This window comes from Peromyscus leucopus, chromosome 12, assembly GCF_004664715.2.
Source record: "Peromyscus leucopus breed LL Stock chromosome 12, UCI_PerLeu_2.1, whole genome shotgun sequence".
Classification (NCBI taxonomy): Eukaryota; Metazoa; Chordata; class Mammalia; order Rodentia; family Cricetidae; genus Peromyscus; species Peromyscus leucopus.
Window position 1 is genome coordinate 41,036,089 of NC_051073.1, and position 19,226 is coordinate 41,055,314.

Here is a 19,226-nt window from a genome sequence, read left to right on the forward strand (position 1 = left end):
AATATTACTGTTTTAAGACTATATTAAAGGCCCCCAGAAATCTGAAAACAAGTATCAGTTTTTTAATTACCTGAGAATGATACAAGGTTTCCTCCTGTCAGGAAAAATATCAAAATACCCAGAGAAATCTTCCCTAAAAGAAGAAACATAATCATTTGGGCCAAAACCAAAGAAATGAGATGACAAAATCTTTAAGTGAGCATCCGGAGTTTTGAAATTCCCATTAACAAACTTTTACAAAAAAAGGCCTTGTAGTTAAAAGTTTATGTCTGGGAGTGCACAGCCACTCCAAAACCATTGTCAATTGGTGTAAATAAAAAAAAAAGAAAAGAAAAGAAAGAGAGAAAAAGATAGAAGTTGTCCTTTCAGAGTAGCTCTGGCTTCTTTTCTGACTTAACAGGGACACTATGGAAGCCGGGAGGTAAGCTAATTAGGACAGATGGGCAGAGAGAATTCTAATCTAGCTACCTAAGCTCCTTACTACGCCCCGCCTCCCTTTGCAAGCTGTGCATTTCCAAACGGTGTGCTTCACAGGTATCTCCCCTCCGACCGCCCTGACTCTGTCAGTCAAATGTGGTAGATTCACAGTTCTCTGTGTTTTCCCAGGACTCGGACCTCTAAGCCCGGAGTGCTCGTTTCCCTGTGGAGAAGAAAATCCTTGTTACCCACTTATTTTACCTTCTCCCTTGTGCACGGTGAAGGAATAATAAAGGGAGCCCACGGTGGAGCTGTCAAGAGAATTAAACTAACAAATCAACTCATTTCACCCACACAACGTGGCTGAAAATACTGCCTGACAAATATTGAGCGTACAATATAAATGCTGTTAAGAATAACTGTTGCCACGTTTTCTATCACATGTGAAGTTCATGCCATCTGAGATGGTAGTGACATTCCAGTGAGAGAGTTCACCATGACAGAAAAAGGCAGAAATACACACACACACACACACACACACACACACACATATATGTATGTATATATATATATATATATATATATATATATATATATATATATATATATATATATTAGAAGCAGTATGGAAAAGCCACAATGAACAAGAGAGTAGGGAGAAATTATCTACCAAGAATTCTAAGGGGCTGTTTTGATGGGGTTCTGTGGACAGTCAGGGGTTTCAATGTCCTAGTGCCCTAGACTACAATTGTAGTCAAGTTTGTTACAGCTGACTCCTTCTGATGGAACAGTTTTTCTTAGTGACTTCCCATCCTGCCCTGGGGTAATAACAGCATGTTCTTGCAATAAAATAGTTCAACATAGCCTAAAATGGCATTCCCAGGGCAAACGCCTATATGAAGCACTTTTAGTCTACAAATGGTGTCCGACACCAAATAGAATCAGAAAAAAAAAAAAAAATCTGTACTAGTGAAGTTTTTCACCAGCTAAGCAAGTAGAAAGCAACAAAGTCAACCAAATATCCCTGTGGGAATTGGAATTACTATTTTAAAAAGCTATAAATTTGCCGGGCGGTGGTGGCGCACACCTTTAATCCCAGCACTCGGGAGGCAGAGGCAGGCGGATCTCTGTGAGCTCGAGGCCAGCCTGGGCTACCAAGTGAGTTCCAGGAAAGGCACAAAGCTACACAGAGAAACCATGTCTCAAAAAAAAAAAAAAGCTATAAATTTGTTTTACATACAAATACTGGTGAAATTTTTTGATAAAAAAATTACTTAAGGTCTAAAGCACATGTCCCTGAGATTCCTTAACTAACTGTGTCATTATCCATGTTTTCATGGCATGGGAAGAGCTTAGCAACTATCTGACGGCCTCAATAAACATTTCCAGCCCTTCTAAAAAGCTGTGTGTGCATAGTAATAGCTGTAAAATACTAGCAATGTTGTAAGAAACTTGAAAATTTGAGTCAGAGGGGAAAAAAATGAAAAAATTTCTAAGTCTTAAATATTTGTTAACAATTGCAAACACAGGAAAACTCTTAATTAACAAATACTGGTGGAAATTATTGTTTTTGTTGGCCTACTCCAAAGAATGAAAAGCTCCCAAGAACCAAGGCAGCCTGGAAACACTGCTGTACTTGGACTGAGAAAAACCTTTTCAAATGCAAAAACGTTTCCAGTATCTGATGCCCTGTAGCCCACAGGTAAAAGAATACGTATGTGGAATAAAAATGATCAAACTTCTATACAGATTTCTATGAAGGAACAGAAGGATGAATTATTCTGTATGATTATTCTTTGAGCACAAGGGTTACAAGGGGCGTTTTAGAAAGAGGAGTAGCAATGTGCAGTGTTACTTGGAAATAAATATTCACGAAAATCCTAGCATGCATGGGGAAGGATCCCTGAGATCCCGCCCTTGGTGAAAGAGCTACTATAGCAGTTAATGGCTGGGTGCTGTGGGAGTCACTCTCCTTTGGGGACACAACTACTAGAAGATTGTCAGTGCCCCAGGGGATGGCCCCCATATCCACGCTGACATGGGAAGCACTAATTAGACCAGAGAGCTGTCAATAAAGAACATAAAAAGAGGTCATGAAGTCGAGTGAGATAATGATGCATAGATATGATTAAAATGCTTAAGTTTTTAAAGAATAAATTAAAAGTATTATTTGAAAAAGTATTTGCTTTCAAAAGAGGAAAGTTCAGTGTGTGTGTGTGTGTGTGTGTGTGTGTGTGTGTGTAGCAAACACTGGGTAACAGACTTAGGTACCACTTGTCCTAAAGTGCTTGGGACTTGAAGTGCTGCAGTTACAAATTACATCAGACGCCGAGTTAAAATGAACATATTAGAATGATTACTAACCTACTTAGAAACAAAACCAACTCCAGGCATTCACACTCACAAAACAATAGTTGATTACCTGCTTCCACATACACCTTGTTGAAAAATACCTCACACTGCTGTGACCACGGTAAATTTTAAGTAGGGTACACCTTCATCTGAGGTCTTCCTGACACTTTTACTTCTCCAGTCCCCCCAAAAGAATGCAGTGTTGCAGATGAGATCATTTGAGCAAATGTAGGCCACAATGGCAGGAGGCCTCATCTACAAAGAGCCCTGTCTTCTGACACGTGATGGGCAAAGTCTACACGATCCACAGACACGGGCTCAGTTAAGAGAGCAGAAGTAGAGCATGAGTGAGTGATTCTGTACTGCAAAGGAGAGAGAATGGAAGGATGAACAGGCAGGCTGGACCGGGATGAAGACAGCTCTATGACAAGTTGAGACGTTTCACTTCCTGATCCCTCCCCCACAAAAAATAATAGATGATTTTTAAGAAGTTTAAGACAGCCGGGCGGTGGTGACGCACGCCTTTAATCCCAGCACTCGGGAGGCAGAGTCAGAGGGATCTCTGAGTTCGAGGCCAGCCTGGTCTACAGAGTGAGATTCAGGACAGGCACCAAAAACTGCACTGAGAAACCGTCTCAAAAAAACAAAAGAAAAAAAAAAAAGATGCTTAAAATGTCCTCAGTCACTACCCTATTGAATAGGACTTACAAAACAAACAAAAGCTGCTCCCCCCCCCCCCCCCGCCCCGCCCCACCCCCAATCTCAAGAGTTTTAAGTTAAAATTTGTATCTTCTCTACAAATAAGCTCTGGCCATTAGCAGGCTTTGCACTGTCTATTGCCTCTCACTAATATCCTGTGCTAATAACATTATACCCTTTAGGCTGAGCTTCACCACACTCTCAAACTCTGTTCTTACCAAATTATTACACTTGTTCATCTGTCCAGAAACAAGCATTTGCTTTCAAAAATGGAAGAGCCCATTTCTTAATTTATGATTAGTATGCGTGTGTTATATTTGCACATGTACATAATGTGTATGTGGGTGCGCAGGGCACAGCTCACCTGCGGAGGTTGGAGAACAACTTATAAAATCAGTTCTCTCTTTCTGCTTTCACGTGGGTTCCAGGAACCAAACTCAGGTCACTATGTGTCCTGGTTAGTTTTTTATTGTCAAGTTCATATATAATCGAGTCACCTGGAGAGAGGGGGTCTCATTGGAGGAACTGTCCAGACCAGACTGACCTGAGACCGTGACTGTGGGAACTGTCTAGACTGCTGATTGGTGGGGGAGAGCTTGGCCCACTATCGTATGCAGTACTGCCACCGGGGAGGTGGGCCTAGGCAGTAATAAGATAGTCACTCAGGATGACTTTTTCTAGATCCATCCATTTGCCTGCAAACCTCATGATGTCATTGTTTTTCTCTGCTGAGTAGTATTCCATTGTGTATATGTGCCACAATTTATTTATCCATTCTTCAGTTGAAGGGCATCTAGGTTGTTTCTAGGTTTTGGCTATTACAAACAATGCTGATATGAACATAGCTGAGCAAGTGCTCTTGTGGTATGATTGAGCATTTCTTGGGTATATGCCCAAGAGTGGGATGGCTGGATCTTGGGGGAGATTGATTCCCAGTTTTCTAAGAAAGCACCATATTGATTTCCAAAGTGGTTGTACAAGCTTGCATTCCCACCAGCAGTGGAGGAGAGTTCCCCTAGTTCCACATCCTCTCCAGCATAAGGTGTCTTCAGTGTTTTTTGACCTTAGCCATTCTAACAGGCATAAGGTGGTATCTCAGAGTTGTTTTGATTTGCATTTCCCTGATGATTAGGGATGTTAAGCAATTCCTTAAATGTCTTTCAGCCATTTGAGTTTCCTCTGTTGAGAATTCTCTGTTTAGTTCTATAGCCCATTTCTTAATTGGACTGTTGGTCGTTTTGATGTCTAATTTCTTGAGTTCCTTATATATTCTGGATATCAGAACTATGAACCAAAGGCTGAGGGGCCCCCAACTGGATCAAGCCCTCTGAATAAGTGAGACAGTTGATTGGCTTGATCTGTTTGGAAAGCATCTAGGCAGTGGTACCGGGTCCTGTACTCAGTGCATGAGTTGGCTGTTTGAAACCTGGGGCTTATGCAGGGATGTTTGGCTCAGTCTGGGAGGAGGGGACTGGACCTGCCTGGACTGAGTCTACCAGGTTGATCTCAGTCCTCGGGGGAGGCTTTGCCCTGGAGGAGGTGGGAATGGGGGTGGGCTGGGGGAAAGGGGAGGGGGCAGGAGGGGGGAGAACAAGGGAATCCGTGGCTGATATGTAGAACTGAATGGTATTGTATAATAAAATAAAAGGAAAACAAAAAAAAAGATAGATGAAAAGGAGGTCCATGCCCCAGTGGGTGGTCCCCAAACCCATGCTCATACAGAAGCACTAATTAGACCAGAAAAACCTTAATAAACAACAAAAAGGGCATGAAGTTGGGTAACAAAGTGGAAGGTATTGTGGGCATTTGTTGTGGAATATTATTTTAACTATGTAAAGGTGTTACATTTATGCTAAGGAATATTATTTTTACTATGTAAAAGTGTGTTACACTTGTTTATGCTGCATTTAATTATGAAGAGATGTGTTGCATTTGTTTCACCTTGCCTGCCTAAGGCACCTGATTGCTCTAATAAAAAAGCTGAACAGTCAATAGCTAGGCAGGAGAAGAATGGGCGGGGGCGGTGGACAGAGAATAAGTAGGAAGAGAAATCTAGGCTAGAAAAATAAGGAAGAAAGAGAGGGACAGACCGGGGCCAGAAGCCAGGCAGCTGCCAGCCAGCCATGGGGCCAGCAGGAAAGTAAGATACACAGAAGGAAAGGAAGGTTCAAAAGCCCCACAGCAAAACGTAAATGAAAAGAAACAGGATCATTTCAGTTACAAGAGCTAATGAAACAAGCATAAGAAAAGGCCAAGCATTCATAACTAATATTAAGTCTTTGTGGCATGACTTGGGAGTTGGTTAGTGGCCTAAAAGAAAGCCTGCTACAGGCATTAGAAGGGGATAATACCTGCTCCCTGCTCTCCCAGCCTGCTCGTTGCAGCCCCCGCCGTCACCGCCTCCGAGAAGATGGCTGTGTCTCCCACATATGCTGATCTTGGCAAGTCTGCCAGGGATGTCTTCACCAAGGGCTACGGCTTTGGCTTACTAAAACTTGATTTGAAAACGAAGTCTGAGAATGGATTGGAATTGACCAGCTCAGGCTCCGCCAACACAGAGACCACCAAAGTGAACGGCAGCCTGGAAACCAAGTACAGATGGACTGAGTACGGGCTGATGTTGACAGAGAAGTGGAACACAGACAACACCCTGGGTACCGAGATCACCGTGGAAGACCAGCTCGCGCGTGGACTGAAGCTGACCTTTGATTCATCCTTCTCGACTAACACTGGGGAAAAAAAATGCTAAAATCAAGACAGGGTACAAGAGGGAGCATATCAACCTGGGCTGTGATGTGGACTTTGACATCGCCCGGCCCTCGATCCGTGGCGCTCTGGTGCTTGGCTATGAGGGTTGGCTGGCTGGCTACCAGATGAATTTTGAGACCGCGAAGTCCCGAGTGACCCAGAGCAACTTTGCCGTTGGCTACAAGACGGACGAATTCCAGCTTCATACTAATGTGAACGATGGGACAGAGTTTGGTGGCTCCATTTATCAGACGGTGAACAAGAAGTTGGAGACCGCTGTTAATCTCGCCTGGACAGCAGGAAACAGTAACACTCGCTTAGGAATAGCAGCCAAGTATCAGGTCGACCCTGATGCCTGCTTTTCGGCCAAAGTGAACAACTCTAGCCTCATCGGCTTAGGGTACACTCAGACCCTAAAGCCAGGTATCAAACTGACCCTGTCGGCTCTGCTGGTTGGCAAGAACGTCAATGCGGGTGGCCACAAGCTTGGTCTAGGACTGGAATTTCAAGCATAAATGAATATTGTACAATCGTTAATTTTAAACTATTTTGCAGTATAGCTACCTTCAGAATTTAGTGTACCTTTTAATGTTGTATGTTGGGGACGCAAGAATTGATAAATACCACGTTAGATCTCCAGGCTAAGGATGACTTGGCTTTAAGGCGTTTACCATTTCAGAGGTACACCAAAAACCCCATTCCTGAAAGGGTCCTTTTAGCTGTAGACGTGGGTTGGGGAGGAGCCCCTCTAGAGATGTCAGGCCCCAGGTGGAAGCTGGGGATGTGCGGGTCCTTTGTCAATCTGTAGAGTCCACAGATGAAATTGTGACTTCCTGAGCATTGGTGTCCCGATCCTAGCTGCTGAGAAGCATGCACACACCTGTGTGAAAGGGACTGTTTTAGACAGATCTCCGTGCCCTCTTCCCATCCTAGCCCATCAGTTACCTGTTTTACACCAAAAGTACCCTTCTGGTTAGCTATTTCTTTTGTGCCATTTTAGGGTGGAGAGGGTGGGCATGATAGAGCCAGTCATTCAGGACTTAATTCTTCCTTGTGGTGTGGTTTTCTCGTCTGAAACAGCTTCCGGGATCTCCAGCGTTAAGCTGTGCAGGTGATTGCAGTCACACCATGACAACACTGGGGATCTAAAGTGACCTCTGTTAGAGTCTCACCACTCTATTTTTTAGCAATTTAATGGGTACATTATAGAGTCTTCCATTTTGTGTGGAATTAGCTCCTCCCCTTCAAATGCTGTAATTAACATCACTTAAAATAAAACTTGAATAAAATATTGAAACCTCAAAAAAAGGGGGGGATAATAGTGACTAGATATAAAATCAAAATGTATAAAACTTTTAATTAATAAATAAAGTATTTGCAGTGGGCAGTGGTGGTGCACACCTTTAATCCCAGCACTCAGGAAGCAGAGCCAGGCAGATCTCTGTGAGTTCGAGGCCAGTCTGGGCTACAGAGTGAGTTCCAGGAAAGGCTCCAAAGCTACACAGTGAAACCCTATCTTGAAAAACCAAAAAAAAAAGTTTGCTTTCAAAAAGAAAAGTTTGGTTTTGTGTGTGTGTGTCTAGCAAAATGCTGGCAGAGAGATCGACCCAGCAGACAGTGTTCTTCCACGGTTTCTGCTTCAAGTCCCTGCCCTGGTTTCTTTCCCTCAAGGACTATGATCTGGAAGTATGAAATAAACTCCTTCCCCCACAAGTTGCTTTGGTTATAGTGTTTACCAGGACAACAGAAAGCAAACTAGAACACTAGGCTTACACAGCCAATGCCTTTACCACTGAACCCAATAACCCTGGCGTTCACTTTCTTGTGTGTACTGCTGGGTAGTAGACAATGGGAGCTGCATATCACAGGAAAAATCTGGGAGCAGAAGAGTTGTATGTTTTGAATCTTAGAATATTTGCAAATGCATGACTTGAGGGAAGGGACCAAGTCTATGTGTGATACTCATTTATGTTTCGTATACACTCATCATACATATCCTGAGGTAATTGTACACAATACTTTTAGTGTTTTGACTGTCACCCATCACAGGTCAAGTATGGAATTTTCTACTTGTCATATTATACTCCTGCTCAGAATACTTCAGATTTAGGAGCATTTTGGATTATGGATTTGGGGAACACTTCTTATTTAATTAAGTTGCTCAACTTGAAGTAAAAATATTTTCCTTTAAACAAAAAGACAATCAAATTCACTGTATATTTGCTAAAATATGAAGAAAAATTAAACATCCAATTACAGGGTATATGCAGGAGGACACAATACAGTTAAAAATATAATTCTAGCATAATAAACATAAATATTTATGTTTCCTGTATACTCCCCATACATATCCTTAAGTCATTTTATACAATACTGTGAGAGTTTTGACTGTCACCCATCACAGGGGTGATCTCACTGTCACCCATCACAGGGGGTGATTATTTCACTGTCACCCATCACAGGGGGTGATTTCACTGTCACCCATCACAGGAGGTGATTTCACTGTCACCCCTCACAGGGGTGATTTCACCGTCACCCATCACAGGGGTGATTTCACTGTCACCCATCAAATGGGTGACCACGTCACCCATTTCTAGCAGTGCTTCATATTTAAGAAAAAATTATACCTCAATTTAATGAATTGAAAACATGTTTAATATAAAATGTTGACATCCTCAAATCATTATTTCTACATGAATTTAGGAAAACAAATTTTAAACAGTCTCCAAAACATGATGAAGGACAGTGGTATCTTTGAAAAACACACAAACAAAAATTACAAGGTATCTCATATACTGGCTTTCCAAAATTTGATGTACAAAACAATTAACAGCCACTTTAAAAAAAAGTTTCTCCCCAACACACACCAATTGGGAATGAAAGATGCAATTAATAACCACTGCCATGTGAAATCTCCGAAATCCATGTATCTTGAACTGTGCAAAGAGACAAGGTCAACAGAAACTGGGGACACTAAGGCTGACTGACAACCCCACGTCACTTCCTAGTTTACCTTACTTTGCCTTTGCTTCAAATGCTGTACACACACACACAGTCCTAACTAAATCCAAGAGATGTTTAACATAATATTCTAAAACCCATTATCTGAGAAAACAGTAAGATCATATCTCCCTCAAAATATTTCTGATAACCTAGGATTCTAAACTGTTTAATAGATAATACCACCATCATCACATAAATTCAGTAGAACTGTTACCTGAATATTTAATAAAATATTAGGTGCTATATGTGTGAGATCCCTGGGGGAATCATACATCTTTAAAAACTATAACTTAAAAATATAAAAGAAATGAGAAATCTGGCTTTGCAGATGAATAGTGGGTAACCAAGGTATAAAATTACATATTTGGTTCTAAATAATAAATAGAAGTTTAAAGGTACTCTGTCTGTTAAAATTAGGAGGACACCAATTTTATCTTTTATAGAAACTGTATACACACAATCTGGGGTAATGTAGGAATGAGTATTTATATAGCTATACCTCAAATAAACAAAGCTTAGCTACATTTTTTAGAACTTATTTGGTACTTAAAACTTGTTCCACGCTTTATCTGAACAAATGAGCTCATGTCTCAGACCTCTGTTTATGACACTGAGAGAGAGAGAGAGAGGAGGAGGAGGAGGAGGAGGAGGAGGAGGAGGAGGAGGAGGGGATCCGAGCAGAGTAATTGCATTTAGCAACTGAGAATAATAAGCTGCACTTTGAAAGGGTACATTTTTATCTAACGGTATTCTTTTTTCACACTATACAGAAGGGATGCCGTGAATGGCATTTTCTGAAGCCTTGATACTAAGTTCCTTTTTTAAAAAAATACACAGTATTCATACTGCATGCTTGAGCTGCAAAGAAGAGAGTTACAATATGATGTGACTTGTCAACAAACTTGACAAGGGCTGGGCTGGCACCAGGGAGCACCTAACTCCCATCAACACCCAGTCATGTGGAAGTACTGATCACATAGTTTTATTACTTACGAAAACATTCCCACATTACATATGCTATTGCATAATCCAAGCATATTTCATCATAAAAATATATTTATGAAATTTTAATTTCTATAAGTGCTTCTATGACACCTTTAGCTGTGAGAGCCCAACGACTCAAACAAAACACCATATACATTTCAACAACTTATGGACTACGGCAAGTTCCTTCCTTCTCGGTAAGCTGACAGAAATGCTGGTAAGCGGCTTTCCAGTAAGCTTAGAGAGCATGCGCTGTGCCTGCGGATTAACTAGCTACTGCTGCCTTTCTGTTGCTGTAAATGAAGTTTCAAGATGAGCTCGCGAATGTCTTCCCTCTTGGTCTTTATCACATGGCGAGGAAACCATTTCTCCAAGTGGATTGGGAGTTCAAAGTTAACAATGGGGTCCTAGAAAGAGGAAAGAAAGAATGCCATTAGTGTGACATCATGATTTCAGTTTTTCCAAATCTCACTTTTATAGGAAATGGAAAAATGATACCTTTCAAAAAATCAACAGCTTGTTGCATACCATACCACAGCACTCACATAAAGCACACAATTAGTTTTGAGTTTTTCAACTGGGTAAACATGGCCGCAATCCATTTTAGAACATTTTCATTAAATTGCTCACTTTTGAACATTAAATTAACTAGTCTACTCTGTTACACTGAATGTCTGAGTGGTTACAACGTGTAAAGAATGATTCAGCAGAACTTGGAAATCAGATTATTTTGAAAACGTACTAATTTTGTTAAACTATTATGGAGAAATCCCTGGATAAAGATTTCCAGAGTTGTAAACATGGAAAATCCCACTAAAAGTTGTCTTTTAGGGTAAGAAACAGCTTCCAGAACAATTATGTTTCCACAGTGTTAATTTGTTTGTTTGTGTTTTTCGAGACAGGGTTTCTCTGTGTAGTTTTTGGAGCCTGTCTTGGAACTCCCTCTGTTGACCAGGCTGGCCTCAAACTCACAGACATCTGCCTGCCTCTGCCTCCTAAGTGCTAGGATTAAAGGTGTGCACCACCACCACCTGGCTCCACAGTGTTAATTTAATGGCAAAGTTGAGTTGCAACTACAAAGTTATTTCTCCTTGCTTATAACTTTCTTTTAGTTGCTAAGGAAGGCTACCCTTACCTGGTTTTATAAATTTGAAGAAGCTGTTAGAAGGCTAGTGTAAGGACTTATATCTTGGAGAAGGGTGAGAGGATGGGCTGACTGGAATCTCAGGATGATTCATTGTCAGTGACCCTATGGACCAATGCCTACATGATGATTTACTGCCTGGTTTGTTTTTTTTTTTTTTTTTTTTTTTTACTAAAATTTGTATTGTTTTCTTTAAGGAAACCCACTGACTCCTCAAGCCTGTTTTTAACCTGGTCAACGCTACATTAGTACACAAATCTACAAGACATAGGTTTAGAATTTTTAGCTTCTCCCAGGAATTTTACATGGTGATTCTATATTTAACATATTTCTATTGACTGAGGCTACCTACAATTGGAATTATGTAACAAAGTAAGAATAAATCACTTAAAAAGGTCCACTGGATATTCTAAAACTTAAATCAAAACCTACTAGGAAACAATACTAGAGGACCAGAACAGTTACCTATAATGAAGTTCCAATGTGGACTACAAGGCAGGGACTAAGTACAATGTAATAATTATGTAATAATTTCTATAATGTGCAACATCTTTTACTATGCAGTATCATTCCTCCCAATAGTAAAGACTGCAGGCGAGAATTCTCTACATAGACTTCTGGTCAAAAACCTATCTTCCTCAGTGATGCTGCTAGTGCCGGAGCTAAGTGAGCTGTTGCTGAAAAGGCTGTGATTCCCTGCCATTTAAAGATTTGCCTTTAATGCTGCTACATTCCAATAAAGTCTCTATGAACTAGAAAATAATAGCCATGCTTCCAATTGTTTCCTTAGCTATGATATCCTTCGCTAAGCCTTCTGGGACTCCAATTATATGAAAATGAGACCTGCATTCTGTTAGACCCGTCTCTTCTGTACATTTTCTTACTCCATGAACTACCTTTGGACACTTTCTGTTACCATCAAGTTCTCCAATTCTATCTGCTGTATCTGGTGTGCTACCAGGTGCATCCAGCCTGCAGCCCTGAGGTCATGTGCATCCCAGGACAGCCATGAATGCAGGACAACACAAAGGATAGTGTCCTATTGCATAAGGTTTATGTCAAAAAGGCTACTAGGTAGCCCTCAGCCCACCTAAATGAGGACCTATCCTTTTATGTGAATTTTTCTGTTTTCTCATCCTCATGGATCAGCCACCTAATCACATGGGCATACATACACGTATTACCACATTAAGAACTCCATGAAAGTTCTTAATAGAGTGTTGCATGTTTTCAACTCTAGACTGTTCATTTGATATTTTCTGTATTTCATGTCTTCATCCATTTTGTTCATCTATGGCTTTATTTGATTTAACATAATAATCAAATAATTGTAAACGTCTCAGATTCTCCTATGGGGTCATTTGTGGCCTCCATGTCTTTTCTATATGTCCTTGCCTACTCACATTTTCCTGCCTCTTCTTGGCCAGAAATTTGTATCTATGAATTTAAAAAAAAAAAAATCTGTATCTGCACATACCTGAAAGAAGCTTTCCACATACTGCAATAAATAGACTCCGCAGTCGCTGCTATTATCCTGCTTAGGGACTTTAGGGCATAGGTCGACCATGTTGGTTTTACTGAATTCACGGTGAGTTTTTCGCTTAACTTCCCACTCTACCTCCAGATACCTGAAATAGTCAACAGGAGACAGGAGAGTGACTTGAGCAGAAATCTTGATCAGTCTGCAACACTCTCTACAAAGGAGGAAAACACCTCCTTTGCAAAATCTGTTGCTTCAAATTAAAATTCCAAAGACAGAATTTCAACAATACAACTGTAATTTATGAGCCTTCACAAATGCCACAGTGAAGAAAGTGATGTGATTTCAAATGAAACCTAGAGTTTTTAACAACCTAATGTTCACAGTTTCAATAACACAAAATTATTTATATTATGAAGTAAGCTAACACACAGCTTTTAAATTTTGTTTTCAGCACCTATATTAAATTATGAAATTCCTCTCTAGTGCCTTCTGGTAAAGGCACTTTCAATCAGAATTTCTTTCTACGAAGCCCTCACAACCTGGGTTAGATCCCCAGGACCCAGAGGGTGGAAGAGATAACCAGCTCCCACAAGCTTCTTCTCACCTCCACACTGAGGCCCAGGCACAAGCTTGCCACCACCCCACAACCCACCGACATGACTTTAAAATGTTTGTAAGATCTCTCTCTCTCTCTCTCTCTCTCTCTCTCTCTCTCTCTCTCTCTCTCTCTCTCTCTCCACATACACACCCACATACACAAACATACATACACAAATAGAAATTTACAGGTGTCTACTTTTGCTTCAGGTTTTATTTTTGATAATCACTAATATCTGCAATGTTGCATAAAATTATGGTTTTTGCTCAATTACAAATAAAAATTTTGAATTTTCCTTTGACAAATCTAAACCCTTCACTGTTAACACATAATGGAGGATGTTGTTGGCAATCAGATTTTCAGGTTCATTTAAGTACGTTAGAAATACAATTACTACCATGGTGTGCCATCAATCTCTCTTCATTGTAGCCAGGATCTCACTATGATAGTCCACTGTTCTCCGGAGCAGATCTTGAGTTTGTGGTCCTCTTGCCTGTTAGGCTACTACACTGCCTCTGAGTGCTAATGTTATACTCCCCGACCCCACATCTCCAGGGCTGTTTTCAGTAATACTGAGGTAGTTTCAAAAGTGCTGAGATTTTAGAAAACAGACTGAATGTAAAAACTGTCATTACTTACTCTCGTAAGTTCTGAACTGTGTTTTGTATAGAAGCAGCTTTCAAGGAGTCTAGTATGAGAATACACGGCCTTTAAAACACAAAGGAAGAGATCAAGATGTACAGACTTATATAAAGATGAATACCCAAGTACAAACAAACAAAGAAAACATCCAGGGCTGGTGAGAGAGTTCACCAGGGAACTGCCTGTAAGTCTCATGACCTGACTTCAACGGTGGGAACTCACATGGTGGAGGGAGAGAACCAATTCCCAAAAGCTGTCCTCAAACCTCCACACGTGTGCTGTGCCATGGCACGTGCATGAGCGCACACACACACACACACACACACACACACACACACACACACACACACAATAAATAAACAAACAAAGCTGAGGGCTAGAGACGGCTCTTTGGTTCAGAACACTTGTTCTTGCAGAAGACATGGGCTCGGTTCCCAGCATCACATGGCAGCTCACAACTCAGTTCCAGGGCATCCCACACCCTCTTCTGAGCACATGCAGGAAAACATTCATACACATAAAATAATAATTCTTTAAAATACATCATTTTCAAACCTTTACATTATTATTATTATTATTATTATTATTATTATTATTATTATATGGACTTACCTTTTACACATTTTCTTTGGTACTGACATATTCATCTCGGTACTCTGAAATAACATGAATTTTTGTCTTTGCAATTTAAGCTAGTTTAAATACATTAACAGCCACTTAGTCCTTAAAGTATTTCAAATACTGAAATTAAATTTTCAAGTAAATGTTCTTTCTCAACAGTTAGCTTTAAAACAAATCAAGCTCACTCCATTTTCCAAACTCACTGACTGATACACTTTCAAACTGACTTCACGTAGATGCTTTAACCTAGCCTATGCAATAACATAAGATTTTATTTTTATTCACTTATTCTCTTAAAGACAAGTAAGATACAGAAAGTGTCTGCACACTTTCTGTAACTCAATTGAGACTGGAGAGACACATTTCTTCCCTTTGAAGACAAGAAACGGTTCTAATCTGCACTTGATCTGAGCCAAAGGCTGAGAAGCAATCCAGGTATTTATCTATGACGAGAGGAAAAGCATTAGCAATTGTGAGCTTTGCTGACAATGGTTCGTTCATAGATTCCTCAGTGAATCGATCAAACTGATTTCTTTAAAGACCATCTTAGTGCCATTGTTATTCTAAAAAACACAATGAATCTCTAAGAGAGCAAGCTGACAACAAACTAAACAAATCGGCAAGAAGGGTAACTTCATGTTCTTTCCCAAAAATGGTTGAAATAATCAAAAAGGAGCACAATATAATTATGAGTCACTAACACTCATCTCAGTCCACTTAGGCAGGCCCTATTTTATAGTTAACTTCGTAATTGTTATGAGTTTTCCTTTCTCCATATCTGGATAGAACACACTTACTTGGGAATCCTCTGCACTCGAAGACACTGTTGAAGTGGTATGTAGATCATTGTCTAATAACAAAGAAGTCACTATGAGTCTTTATTGTGTGTTAACACAGATAATTTAGATAATCTGAACTTCAAGATGTATCCACAGTACTAATTAAAGAAAAAACATTTTTTATGGTCAGTATTATGAGAAAACTTAGACAAACGGATAAAACTGGTAAGGATTGGCTGTTACCACATAATAATATAAAAACCTCAGAAACAAAACCTGAAATACGAATTGGCTGGGCCCATTTCCTCCCAAAAGACTATCTTCACATACAGCAAACTAACAAAAATGTGTACTTTCATGTGGAGGGTAGTTAACTTCTCATATAACGGTTCTTGTAACTTTTGAAGCTCAAAAGGCTAAGAAAGGATAGAGAACAAACAGGTGTCCCCACAGTTTCCCACCCCCACGCCCCAGGTTCTGGATAGCATGAGGGAGAAAAGCTACTATCAATTTTGCTTGCTAATTAGGTTACAGCTACAAAACACTTAATTTTTATCTTTTTTTCCAAAGGAAATAGGCTTATTTGCTTACTTAAAATTTGATGTCACAAGAGAATTATAGAAGAAATATGAGCTACTATGTTGCCTCTGAATTACTAGTATGTAAGAAGTGTATTAAATTAGACTTTAAGATACATGAAGAGTCATACCATGAATTCTGAGTCATGTTAGCAAGGCTATTCTCTTAAAATGCTACGATAAAACTTAGCATCAATGGTATGACTTTAGAATTATATTTTGGGTATCAGGAGAATTTCAAACATTTTGTATTCCTTTTATTAAGTTTCATAATCAACAACAGACTGCTAACTTCATATTGTTTCCCTTACTCTGCGTATTATTGTGACTGTTATTAACAATGTCTGTCACCTGTTGTTTTGCTGTCCTGCTGAGACTGCTGATCCTGGGACTGTTGGGACACAGTTTGTGGAAAATCTTCATACATGGCTTCTTCTAACCATGGAAAACAAATGACTGCGAGGTACCAGTGAGACCTGTTGAAAAGAATTGTAGTCTTAATAATAGACCAAATCTCCACAACGTAGAATCTTCTAGAGCTACATCTGTGATGGTTGATATGATAAACACCTTACTATGAAGACATCCACTATAGCATCTCACATAAGATGGAACATACATGATACACTAATAGCCACGATTTATCAAGGCCATAATAGAAGTTTGTAATGTACTGTCTGAATAGCGCAAATGTTATCTACCTTCATAATTCGGTATTTCTTTTCAGGATCTCTATTAATAAGCAGACCAATAACATCATTTCTTCTGTATTAGAATTTAAGGAAGGTATTCTCTTCTGATATTTTTAGTTTACAAAATAGTTCTTAAAACAAAAATTAATTGCTTTAGTTATTACAACATTGAAGGCATTTTTATATGTCCATGCTTTTTATTGATTATACTTCAAATATTTTTTTCTTAAACCCTAACTGGTTTTCAAATAGTCAAAAGTACTCACGACTCATTTACAGGTACAAAGATGTAGTCTTTATTAAAAATGTTTATGTGGCGAGTCCATGTTCTTACTCTTCTATGTCTCCTCTGAGCCATTCTAGGAATAGGAAAGACATATATACAGACTTATTTAAAAGTTGTAAGGTTTATTAAACCACTGTCTTCAATGCATGTAACTTAACATGCCAGAACTCTATTTGATTGTTCTTACATCTGATTCCCACAAGCAGTAGTGGAATAAACAGAGGAAAGCTGGCACGTTGCTACTGCTTTGTAGATCCCAAAGGGGCTCAGCAACTGAGCATAAACATGTTCAAACCTAATTCCTTCTGCTTTGCTCCGCTGAGGGATTATGTAGAGTATCATCAAACCTTAACAAAGTCACCCAACTGTTCTCTCTGTGCTAAGTGTTAAAACCTAGTGGGGAAGAAGAATTGAGGGTTGTTTGGGGGTTTGTTTGTTTGTTTTGGGTTTTTCTGTTTTTGTCTTTAATTTTAAAACATAAACTTCATCTCCCTTCATTTCACACATAAGGAAATTACAGGACAAGGCTAAGGGTACCTACTGATCCTCATCCGTTTTCCTTTTACTTCTGCAGCAGATATTGATTCATTTCCAAAGAACAAATAATGAAAAATAACCTGAATTGATTGAAACAAATTTACAATTTAAAGGTAAAAGAAAGCACACATGAAGTAACTAAAATACAATGCCAAAAAAGGATACAAAGAGTTCTATCAAACCATCTAGAAGAGCCACCTTGAACACACACACACATTTGTTATGCTTATTTTTTTTTAACTATGGGGGTAGGGAGAGTTATAGCAAACCAATTTTGGATGTAAAAAAAATCTACAAAGAAAATGGGCACTTAAAATGGCACAAAGGAGATTTCTGATTTCTGTTTCAGTGCCTTAGAAGGAAGTCTTCAATCTCTACGTACTATATATCAAGTAATATAAGAAGTACACATCTTTGTCCCACCTTATTCATCTGGACAATATTTAACCATATGAGTAAACATTAGGACTAAGAGAAAATCCAGAATGAGCTAAAAAGATACGACAGAGTAAACACCATATCAAAAACTAATTGTTATAAGTAAAATAATCAGAAGTATGTTTATTGAATGCTCTCATTTTAACTCAATAATTACATAAAATTAGGAACAATTGCCGAGCGGTGGTGGCGCACACCTTTAATCCCAGCACTCGGGAGGCAGAGACAGGCGGATCTTTGTGAGTTCGAAGCCAGCCTGGTCTACAGAGCGAGATCCAGGAAAGGCGCAAAGCTACACAGAGAAAACCTGTCTCGAAAAACCAAAAAAAAAAAAAAAAAAATTAGGAACAATTACTTCAACTAGTATATAAACTACCAACCTGTTCTCTATTTGAGACCATCAAAGATGAACACCTAGTTTGTTTTGTTATGCTGGTGTTTAGTAGGCTTCATATTTAAGATAACCTTATTGAGGAATATATCAGACAGAACGAAGCAAGGATGACAGGAGAAAATCTAAGGGCTAGGAGCGGGTGAGATGGCTCAGCGGATAAAAGTACTTGCTGTACAAGCCCAACGACCTCAATCCAATCCCCAGACTCCAGAGGGGAGGAGAGAAGCAGCTCCTGAAAGCTGTCCTCTGACCTCCACCTGCACACGTGTATGCAAACATTCATACACACAACACTAAATAAAGAAGAACTACGGAGGCTATATATGGTCTCTTTCTCAGTTCTTAACTGTGTAAAATACCTCCAATTAAATATCTCACAGTTCTCTCTACTTAGTGATAGGCATTACTCCCGTCCTCTGTTTTGACTTCCTATTATGTTCCAAGCTGTAGCAGACTTGCTTTTGGGCCACCAACCAGCTGCCAAATAACGACATGAAGATCTAATATTAATTATGAATGCTCAGCCATAGCTTAGGCTTATTTCTTGATAGCTCTCATAACTTAATTTAACCTGTTTCTCTTCATCTACATTTTGCCTTGGGGCTTTTTACCTTTCTTTCTTTCTGTATGTCCTACTTCATGTCTTGCTGGCTGACCCCAGGTGTCTTCCTCTCTTTCTCCCTCATTCTCTCCTTCTCGACTCTCAAGCATAAATTCCCCTTTCTACTTATTCTCACTTCTTGCCAGCCCTGACTATCCCTCTCCTGCCTAGCTATTGGCCATTGAGCTTTTTATTAGACCAATCGGTGCCTTAGGCAGGCAAGGCAATAC

At 39.6% G+C, this 19,226-nt stretch overlaps 3 protein-coding genes across 9 annotated transcripts in view; 1 reads left to right on the plus strand and 2 right to left on the minus strand.

The window, feature by feature from the left end:
* Positions 1-503, minus strand: part of Impg2 (interphotoreceptor matrix proteoglycan 2) — a 70,095-nt gene extending 69,592 nt beyond the window's left edge. The window contains exon 1 of the mRNA XM_037209707.1: positions 71-503. Within this exon, the coding sequence (XP_037065602.1) occupies positions 71-155 (85 nt within the window). The 5' untranslated portion in view covers positions 156-503. The remainder of the gene's footprint in view (positions 1-70) is intronic.
* A 5,351-nt stretch (positions 504-5,854) lies between these two features.
* On the plus strand, positions 5,855-7,279 carry LOC114691928 (voltage-dependent anion-selective channel protein 1-like). Its single transcript, XM_037209708.1, is given in 2 exon segments — positions 5,855-6,199; positions 6,201-7,279. Coding segments are annotated over 2 exon segments (852 nt in total). The 5' UTR covers positions 5,855-5,878; the 3' UTR covers positions 6,732-7,279.
* Positions 7,280-8,848: 1,569 nt separating this feature from the next.
* Senp7 (SUMO specific peptidase 7) overlaps positions 8,849-19,226 on the minus strand; it is a 108,284-nt gene continuing 97,906 nt past the window's right edge. For 6 of the 7 annotated variants that reach the window (XM_028867510.2, XM_028867514.2, XM_028867513.2 and 3 more), the window contains 7 exons: positions 17,007-17,099; positions 16,400-16,524; positions 15,489-15,541; positions 14,683-14,726; positions 14,068-14,136; positions 12,825-12,975; positions 8,849-10,610 (listed from right to left, as the gene is read on the minus strand). In XM_028867510.2, coding sequence (XP_028723343.1) covers positions 10,473-10,610; positions 12,825-12,975; positions 14,068-14,136; positions 14,683-14,726; positions 15,489-15,541; positions 16,400-16,524; positions 17,007-17,099 — 673 coding nt within the window. In that variant the 3' untranslated portion in view covers positions 8,849-10,472. The other variant, XM_037209709.1, reaches the window with a different exon arrangement.